This window comes from Geospiza fortis, unplaced genomic scaffold (genome assembly GCF_000277835.1).
Source record: "Geospiza fortis unplaced genomic scaffold, GeoFor_1.0 scaffold70, whole genome shotgun sequence".
NCBI lineage: Eukaryota > Metazoa > Chordata > Aves > Passeriformes > Thraupidae > Geospiza > Geospiza fortis.
Genome location: NW_005054317.1, coordinates 2,929,698 through 2,940,494, shown reverse-complemented (window position 1 = coordinate 2,940,494; position 10,797 = coordinate 2,929,698). Strand labels below are relative to the sequence as shown.

Sequence of the window (10,797 nt, the reverse complement as noted above, 5' to 3'; positions counted from 1 at the left end):
AAAGAGTGAAATTTTCTTGGAAATTTTCCCACACAGAAAAAAAATATTGTGGTTTTTGTGATAACCATGTATTTAAAACTAAACTTTTGTTCTTCACTAAGTGGCCAATATTAATTTACTAACGGGTCAGAGAGGGAACAATACATTGGATCTGTTCTGCACTGCATTGATTGCTCTCCACAGCACTTGTCTAACATGCATTACAAAATCAATACAAAACACAGGCCCCTGAGAAGGGAGGGGGAGTTTATGCAGGGAAATGAAATGATGAAAGCTGAAAAAAAAAATCTCACTGCAGTCAAAACTGTATGAGTACATTTTGTATTTCTTAAATAAAACACTTTTATAGGCAGGCCATACAACTAACCACACTTTTTAGCAAGCATTTCCTTTGCTATAATTTTTTTTTTTTTTGTGGTAGCCTTTTATCTCATTGTGATTAAGTATTTTAGCTATGTGGAGAATATGGAAATTATAATGAGCCTGCTAAAAGCAGAAGTAAAAGATTTAAAATTAAACATTCCAAAAACACTGGAAACACTTAGGAATCTACAAAGAACACCATCTTGTTGCAACAGATGTTAAAATAAACAAATAAAGAATCCCACTATTCCAGCATTAACCTCCTGCCACTGGATGGTGTCAGAGAACTGTGAACAGAATTCCATACCCAGGGATATCAGAATAATCTGCCCTTCCCCTGCCCTGCAGCCAACTGAGAAAATTCACAGGGCTGGAGGCTGTGGGGCTTTTGCTGTTGCTGGGGTTTATTGTTTGGGGATTTTGTGTGTGTGTTTGTTTTGGTGTTTTTTTAAACTGGATTCTATGAAGAGAATGGCTTTCTAATCAGAAGTTTTTGTCTTCTGACATATATTACTGTCAACAACACTCCCCAGCAAACCTGGAAAGATGTAATTTTATCGGCATGCACCTTCAGGCTTTGTAATCTAAACATCCCCCTGCTGGAAACCTGGCTTCTGGAACAACCTCAGTCTGTGTCAATGCAATCTCACATTCCCACTTCTGTGGGTCTGAAATCTCTGCTACCAGCAGCAAAGCAAATGTACTCAACTCATTACCAAAAAAAAAATCCTAATAATAAATGTTCTGTCTAAGCATGTCTCTACCAGTGGTGAGGTTACACCAGCACTCCCTGGGAGAGGCTGAATGAAAATCAAACCAATAAAACACAACCACATGCAGGATTTAGATTATGTTCCCTTACTCACTTGGCCTGCCATAAACCCATCAGAACAGGCTAAATGGTCACTGCTTAATGCTGATGCTTAGAGAGGATGCAGGATTCTGCAGTGCCATTTCTGGCTTTTCAGGTAAATAAGCTATAAGGGATAAGACACAGTTATATACATTTGCTATGTGCTAGCAAATAGATGAATAATACAAAAAATACTCTGATTGACCCAAAACATTCTGCTATGACAAAAAAAGTCACAATATACAGAATATCAATTATTATTAATGACATGAGCACAGTTACATACATTGCTATGTGCTAGCAAATAGATGAATAACACAAAAAATACTCTGATTGACCCAAAACATTCTGCTATGACAAAAAAAGTCACAATATGCAGAATGTCAATTATTATTAGTGACATAAGCAGGTTGTGCCCATGGTACAGGATCCCTAGCAGGGGTCCAGCTTGGCCATGCTGCACTGCTGAGGGCACTGAGCCACAGGGATCTCCCCCAGCAGGGATCCAGGCAATGAATGCACTCCTGTCTTCTCCCAGCCTGGAAACTTGGGACCTCTCAGGTCCCAAAGACAGGTATTGGACAATCAGGTCTGAAGTTCATCACTAGTTAACCTTCTTCAATAACATTTGATTTGAGGTTTGGCTGGTGCCAAGCTCTAATTAGTGACCTTTAGGTAGGGAACATACAAAGTTTTGGTGGCTCACACATCTCACACCTGTTGGCTCTGCAGTCAAGAAAAAACCAGCATCCACTGCCTATCTGTAAAAGACAATTAAACTCTATTATATCCACTCCATTTGCCCTTTCCTACCTTAAACCTTCCCCAAAGAATATTTTAATCTCTCCTTCTGCCTCATGTTTACATCCTAACAGGCAAGGGCAGATTTAAATTTGTGCTGAATGTTTAAACCCAAGATGTCTGCACAGGCTGATCTGAATGAAGCTCTAAGTGTGACTTTGCAATATCCCATTCTTCTCTCTTGACAGCCAATTTGGGATACTAAAAATCAAAAAAATCAGGCACACATACTAAACTATACCTGCAAACAAGACACACAAGCTGGAGCAAATTTTCACTTGTGTGTAAAAGATTTCTGAAGATACTAGAATATTTCAGATTCTGAAGAACACACAAGGTTACTGATCACATGGAAGGAAAATTTAAAAAAAATTGCATTCAGACATGTGAATAAAAAGCAACTTGTATCTATCTGAATTTCAACATATTAAGTAGTTATGATTCCTCCCAGTCCTTCTTGCCCTATGACCAGAGAAGGAGAGAATTCATTTTCTGAAAGAGAGGATGTAAAATTTCCAGCATAGGAAGCAGATATCTAATTCACTATTCTTTTTTATTCTTCCCTCTTTTCATCTAAGCTCTGAGCTACATAAATGAGAAGCAAGGCTTGGCTTCCCTTCAGCACTCCTAGTCAGTTTTCACAAAACTTAAGTGAAGAGTATTACATTTTAAAGGGAAAAAATCCTGCATAAACCCAGCAGCAGTTACTTTTCTATCTGTAGAAGATGAAATCTGGAATATTTGGATTCTCCATTTGTCCATGAGCTTTTTAAACAATAATCCTGTGTCTCAGCTGGTGAGTTCTTTACTGATAAGGCAAGCAAACATATGTAATTATAAAGTTACCATTTTCAAAGAGGAGAGTAATCCTTTCTTTATCCACTGGTAAAACGGCTTGTAATTATTATACAGCTGAGAACAAAGATTTGTCCACAGAATCCTACTAAATCAAGACAGATTTGACTGATTAAAACTCTAGTCATCAAGACACTTGTAGTACAGTGCATGTGGGCAAAGAGACTTTAAAGTGCAGGTCACAAATCTGTTAGATTTATGGGAATAATCACAAACCTTCTGCTGGGAAAATGTTCAAAATGGAAACCCAAAAGAGTGCTTGCTCCTTTTTCTCCTTTTGAACTCTAAAATGTAATCAGTGATGTTTTAAAAAGTCTTGGGTAGTCTTATTACTTCTACAGTGCTCATTATTAATTCAAAATCCTTATAAGTTTAAATAACCTGGTGTGAGTTCAAAGAACGATGAGGATGGTAAGGGATCCAGAGGGATTGATTTCTGAGGAAAGATTTAAAGGACCAAACACACATGTATTGCTTGGTTAAGTGATTAAGGAGGCAGAGAAAACAGCAGTGACTTGCTAACAGTTCCAAAATACAACATCTGGAGGTTCTAAACATCACAGCTCTTTGTTTAGGATGAACATGAGGAATGTGAGGAAGAATTTAAAAAAAAAAGAGATGAAGATTATGCAAAAGTGGGAGATTGCTGTATTATTCTGGGAGAGAGTGTCCTAAAGAAAATGTGGTACTGCCATTTCCAGAGTCAGCAACCAGCCTAGGAGAGCCATTATCAGAGCTCTAGTGAAGAGTGGGCAGTCCTGGGAAGATGGTAACCCAAAGATGTTTGCATTTGAGTCTGTGTTTGACGCTCTGAAGATTCAGTTTTGATCTCTGTGGGTGGAGCAGCAAATGACACAAAGGTCACAGGCACAAGAGGAACAGGCACCTCTGCAGGGCTTTCACTCCTCTGTACAATCATGGAATTACCAAAATTACAGGAGAAAGGCCAAGCAAACACAGTGGCAGACCCAGCAGACTGCAGTTTAAAATGACCAAGTTGCTCTTCATGTTTCTTTTATAACAGTTTCAAATATCACAACAGAAACATCTTGTTCACAGGAAAAACTAATGGCTTTTGCAATATCTTCACTTAAAAAGCAGCACTTACAACAGCTGAGAAGTCTCACAGATCTGACAGATAAACTTTTTCCCAGCTGTGAAAGACAGGAAAAGTTTTTTTTGCTATGACAAAAAGTGAAACAGCATTGCCTAGAGCTGATAAACAATGAGATTTTATATAATGAAACTTCTCTGCTTCTAAGCAACATCCATCAGTCTCCTTCATCCATATTAAACTTTTTACTCAGTCTCTAAAGGTGTTGACTGGTGCTACACCATCCAAAGAAAATTTTCACAATTTGCCTCTAAAATCCATTTTAGGGTATTTAAACTTCCAGCAGAAGCCATGCCAGCACGTGCAGTGCAGCATGAGAATGAGGGAGGGGAAGGCTCTGCTTTCTCCTGAAACACAAAAGGAGCATCCCCCTAAGCAAAGGGCTCCCTGGGCACTCTGCATCCTCAGGAATCCTGGGGAGGGCAATTTTTGGAAAGTAAAAAGCCTGATGTACTCAAAACATGTTTTCCTCTCCCTTCTATCACAATGAAAACACCTCAGCATTGCACCTCATGTCCATAAAGGGATGCATTGCCTCCTTTCATCACCACTGCACAGTGACAGGACATTTTATGCTCTTTACACACACACAAACATGAATATGGATGGTTTTGAGTAAGAGTCCTTAAAACCCACCCAGAAATCCCTCTGTTTTCCAAACCTACTTGGCCAGAATGAAATATTTTCAGCTTACCAGGGCTGTGTGCTGATTGCAATCAAGGCACTTTTCACTCAGTGGTAGAAGACTCTCCCTCCTTCAGGGCACTTCTCAGAAATTACAGGCAGAACCCCACACCCACTGCCATTTAAGTCTGTAACTGCCAAAGAGTGCTTGTCCTCCCCCCTCTGTGGCTTTTTTGTTTCTTGTGAAACAATGCTGGATGCACTAAAGAAAAAAATATTCCTTACCATTACCAAATCTTCTGGTTTTTATTGGATTTTAGCTGGATTGGGGTTTGGGCAGAGGAACACATTACAGTAATTTCTCTCTCAAAAATACTGTTTCTAACATCTTTCTTTTAATTGACACTGGTGTAAATTAAAAAAAAATGATATTTTGCTGCAGGTTTAGCAATAATGGAATTGCATTCAGTAAAAAAAAAAAAAGAAAAAAAAAAAAAAGAAATACCTCCCAGTAAACATAAACTTGCATCAAAATAATTCCTATTTGCATTGCAAATCTTACAGGCAAACTCATAGCACTTCCATTGCAAACTTTCATTGCTTCCAGTAACATCAGGGTCCATAAATGCAGAAATATGAGTTTATTGACTTCAGGTTGTGCTATGGCTGAAGAATTGAACATATTCTTATTGTATAGGAGTAATATGTTTAGGAGAAGAAGAAATTCTGAGCGAATTACTGAGAACCTGAGGGATGATTTTGTCTGAATGCAGCAGCACTCACCTTCCAGTCTGACCACCAGAGGTACTTTCAGCTCGAGCTCTTGGCAGGCTTTGGTGATACCATTGGCTATGATGGCACAGTTCACAATCCCACCAAATATGTTCACAAGGATTGCTTCAACCTGTAGGAAAGAAACCAAGGAGGAATTGAGTGGAGGCATGTTTATGTTTTGACTTTGTTTTTTAAATACACACAGGTAAAAGATCCAAACCAGGATAGCAATTCCTCTCTGTCAGGCAGATTCTGATTTATGGAAGGTGCAAGCTTCACCTCTGCACTCAGAGAACTTGAGTCTGAGTCTATTATTGCTCCAGTGTACAGCAGTGATTAATTGTCTTGGTCTAAACTGGCATGGTAATTAATGCCATAATTAAAGTATTTACACAAAAAAAGGGACTTTCTACCTATAAATATAAATAAAAAGACCTTATACAAGCTATAGTTTGATTATTTTTGAAATGTATTGAACAATCATCAGAGGTTGGAGCTCAGAAAACACGGGGCATGAATGTGTGATGTACATGCAATGAAATATTCATGTGGACACTTCACAAAACAATCTGGATCTTCACTTTATCACAAGCACGACAGAGGAAAAGGTAATAAACTTGCCCTGACTTGATAAAGAGGAGTAAAAATCCCTTCTAATTAACAAGGAGAGGCATGTAATGAAGAGCATTCATTACAACAGGTTAACTGATAACCTCAAAAAACTGCTATTCATCAGTTTCTGGAAACTGCAATTTCTCCACCCGATTCACAATTAAATTGCCCTTTACAACATACAAGACATTAATACACAAAAGATAATAATATGATTTCTTTCCACTTGGTAAGGCAGCAGAACATGAACCCAAGCCCATATTGCAGGCTCCCAAGCATGCCTTATCACCTTGAGGACACCCCGGGGATGCAGCCCTGCTGCTCCTCATCCACCCTGGGGCTAACCCACAACACTTGGGGTGCTCCACAAGAAGCTTCACTGGGTGTCACAAATGAGCTTTGCCAGAACTGTGTTGACTCAAAACCTGAGAGGATAAAGAAGGGATTAGGTGTGAAGGAATGAAATATCACTGCATTGCACTGGTGCAGGATGTCAGCTGCAATTATCTCAGCTCACTGCACCGCAGGAGGAGATACACCCTGCCCAGCTCCAGCCAGCCAGGCTCATACCAGCACCAGGAAAACTCCCTGAGGCCACCCACGTTTATAGCTCTGCACAATCAGGTTTTACACCTCTCCACAGACAAAATGTGACAATTCTCTCCTGTGATGTGCACTCACACACAGCTCAGCGCTGGTAGTAAGACTGCCATCCACAGTGCAACAGGAAAACACAACATCCCAAGAGATGCTTTACTTCCCATAAGACAGGGACACCATCCCCTAGACCATGTTGCTCAAAGAATTTCCAGTGCATTTTGAGTTCATGGAGCCTGTGTATGGCCCATGGTATGGCTTTCTGATCCCAGGCAAAGCACAGGTGTCACTATAGGACATGAAAGAACAGAAGCACAACACCGTTCTCAAGGTGAAGGAAAAAAGGGAACTTTAATTTCTGACTCTAATATTTATAGTTTTCCAAAAGTGACAGCAGATTGGAGGGTGACAGTGCCACCTCTCCAATGACACTGGTCAAACCAACAGTCTATCAACTCCCCCCTCCTCCATAAAGGAATGCCAAACGATGAGTTATTTACAGAAAGTGTGTGAGAAAGCTCACTAGAAGAATGTCAACATCAGAAGGCTTAGAAAATCTTAAAAAAACAGTGACACAGAGGCACCAGAAGGAAATTTATAACCCATTCAAACAAGAACATACAATTTAATTGATTCTATAACTCTTCCTTATACTCACATTAAATGCATGCATTTACCAGTGAAGGGTTTTCTGGATTTTCAGTTGGTGACGCCATTGCAGTTTTTTATTTCACCTTTGTGCTACAAAATCCTTTACTCTGCAGAAGCTACAAAGACTAAAACCATAGAAGGTCCCTTCTCTGCCTTGTTCCCGCTGCTTGTGAGCACACAAACATTCCTGGTGTCAGCAAGTAAAATCTAAGAGGAAAAACAGAGCCCTTCCAACTCTTATCCCATTAACCCTTATGGCAGAGATGTCTCTATGCAAAACACTCTGGTGTTAAAGCACCCTGGTGATGGATTCTAACAGAGGGACACGCCACAGACAGCACTCCACCCTTCCTAATACATCCTCCTAACTCAGGGACATTGCAGCAGACATGTGACAGATCAACTTACCCAAGTGTGTTTACATTAGTGGAGATAAGGAGGAGGATTTTATGCCCACTACAGATATTTTAATTCCTAGCACAGACTTTTTCATTTAGGGATCTGCTTTTCAGCTTTCAAGCTGAATTCTAATCATGTCTTCTAATCCATTGGCAGCAAGAGGAAAAAAAAAATGAAGGAAATTAGATGCAGCTTGGATAATTGATGTTTGTGTGCTTGGCTTTAATAAAAATACACTGTTAAATTAGAGAGGAGTCTAAAAGGATTCAATCAATAAGAAACTGAATCAGGTAGGGAATTCGATCTTGGGTTTTATCCTAATCTTCCAAATAAGCCAGAAGATCAGTTCCAATGATGCTGAGATTCATTTTAACTCTGCTGAAATCTGTGAACATTGTTTATATATGCTTCTGTAGCCTGACTAGATCCTGCATTTCCAGCTGAAAGAACTTTAGCATTCAGACACAGTGGATGGATGAAGGGGTTTTCAGTGTTTCATGTGCACAGAGAATGCACTGTCTATGAATTACTTAAATCTGTGAGAAAAATAAACCTGTAGCATATCAGAACCATTATATACCCACATGCTCAGCATCTAATGCCTGTGGACTATTAGACATACCAAGGAGAGGGCAAACTGCCTGCATGCAAGACAGGTTACTAAACAGCATCATTACTCTAATAACCATTTTTATCTACCAGTATGCCTTATACATGTTTTTTCTATTCCAGCAACACTGCTAAGGAAACAAACTCACTGCCAGGCATTTGTTTCTTCCCTCATCCCTCAACAGAACAAACACCAGTGGAAGGATGATATCAGATCACTCAACATGTCCCAGACTGGGGGATGCTCACACTGCTGGGTGCTGGGACACAAGCAATGAAGATCCAGATGTATCCCCAGTCCAGGGAGGGACAGTAAAGGTGCTGTCACCTACAGCTGGAGCCAGGCATCCAGTACTGCAAATCCAGAAGCCTGACAATCACTGTCATGTAAAACATTCATATTCCCATTCTGATTTTCAGAGGTGTTTTACACCTCAAATCCCAGGAAACCCCAGTTAAAAGAAGGGCATTGCCTTTTAAGAGGTAAATAGCAACATTAAGAAAAACCCAAACCACTGGTAAAATGGGATACATAGTTCTTCACTTTGAGCCTAATGTAGTGCATTTAATCCCTCCTACTAGTCCACTGGTGTTTAATATTCATTCATTCATAGTGTACCATAGTGTAAACTTGCTTCAATGTGAAAGAAGCAGATTATATTCAATTCTCAATACAAAGTAATAAAATGCCCACAGTTGTGTTTTCACTCTTTATCCTTCTGCTCCAACAGATAAATCAGATGCAAACATTTCTATGTATCTCTGTATTATTACAGCTTCGACCACAGGTCAAATGTAACTTTTTCTTATTTGGTTTTGAAATATTACTCTAATCCTCTATCTTTTTATATCAGAGAACATTTATGGTTCTTTTGAAAATAAAGATTAAGCTTTCTGTATCTGCGCAGTGTGAAAGATTTACAAACACAAAAACATTTGCTTAAAACACCCACTAGAGGACAGTGCAATTCAATGTGGAAAAGGGATATAAAAATCTCTTCGGAGAGGAGAGCAGGGTTATTTTTTCTACTTAAAGCCAAACGATATGATTTAACTTTATAACAATTATGCAGAATATCACTGTGCCTCTTTGGGATGGAACTTTGAAAGTCTGGAAGTGAGAAGTTTAAAGAGGTTGAATCAACAAACAGCAAAGCAGGAAAGCTTGCAGTCAGGTGAAGAAACACTGACACAATGCAATTTTGAATGTCTTGCACTATTCTAAATCAGGTCAAGTTTATAATTCACTGGCAATGCACCCTGTTGCCCTGGCAGGAAAGGAATTCTGATGAACCTCCAAAACACAATTCAGATTTTTTTGTCTTGGGCACCCCAACTGCTAGGTAGGAAAAGCAGATTAGGGATTTTGGCCAAAGCTAATTTTTGGTCTGTACTCAAGAGGTTCCTGAGCAATGCAAATCTCACTGAGAGCAAACACCTGGTTCTGCCACATCCCACTGTTGTATGTGGAGCCCCATTCTTGGATGGCAAGTGAGAAGGCAGTGCCTGGCTGGCACTGGGGGAAGCCTTTTTGAAATGCATCTCCTTTAGTGCCATGCTCAGAGTCCCAAATTCAACATTTTTGCAAAGTCAAAGCTTTGTAGATCCAGTTTCTGGTGTGCTGAAACAGCCACCTACAGTTTTCAGTGCTTCCTGCTTACAGCAAATCCAGGATCTAGAACAGGACAGGAATTTATTGGCTTCTGCTGGTTTGAAAACAATTCAGCAACAATCCTCTGCCACCTGAGCAGATTCCAGAGTGTGGCCCTTCCTTGGGGTATGAAAACCAGGCAGGCCAGGAGGGGTCTGGAGCAGACAGAGCTCTGGTGCTCTCCAATACCAAAGATACCCCCCCGAATGGACCACCAGGAACATCCCTGCTGCGGGATTTTGTCTTAATTCTCTGTAGCACTGACACAAAAATAAAAATTAAGGGATCAGAGCTCATTAATGGAATGAGATGAAACGATGAGTGGCAAATTGCACATCAGAGTACCACAGTGGAAACAGTCCCCAGAGACTCTCCTTCATTCCTTTGCCCAGCTCCAAGTAGTGCATGTTTTGGGAACAGAAATATTCCAATTCCATGCACACAGCCTCCTTCAAATTCCAAAATATCACGGCAGGAACCTCCATCTCAATGAACTTCAGGGAGAAGTCCCACACCAAGCCTGTTTTGGGAAGGAAGACACACACTCTGCCCCCCTGAGCCCTGGCACAATTGCATCCATCACAATAATCCATCATCCCTTGGTCTGGGATCAACTTGAGGTGAATTTAGGAAGCTGCAAACCATTTCCTGCTTGCTGTGTCTGTGCTCCCACCTGGCCAGGCCTCAGTCAGGTCCTGCCCAAAAGCCACATCCCCCCAGGTTAATGCAGAGCTAATTAATGTTCTTTCACTGATAGGAAGCACAACCAGCCCCTCATATAATCCTTATTTATGATAATAAGGGAAAAGAATAAAGAGAAGGAAAATAAAAGGTTGAGACCATGAAGTACCATTCTGAAGTATACTTGAGAATAAAGACAATGGCCTTTAAAAC

The 10,797-nt window shown here is 40.2% G+C and overlaps 1 protein-coding gene across 3 annotated transcripts in view; it reads right to left on the bottom strand.

Moving 5' to 3' along the window:
• Positions 1–10,797, bottom strand: part of SUCLG2 (succinate-CoA ligase GDP-forming beta subunit) — an 82,289-nt gene that overhangs the window by 3,893 nt on the left and 67,599 nt on the right. For 2 of the 3 annotated variants that reach the window (XM_031056383.1, XM_014306723.2), the window contains exon 9: positions 5,394–5,514. In XM_031056383.1, the coding sequence (XP_030912243.1) occupies positions 5,394–5,514 (121 nt within the window). The remainder of the gene's footprint in view (positions 1–5,393; positions 5,515–10,797) is intronic. The other variant, XM_031056384.1, reaches the window with a different exon arrangement.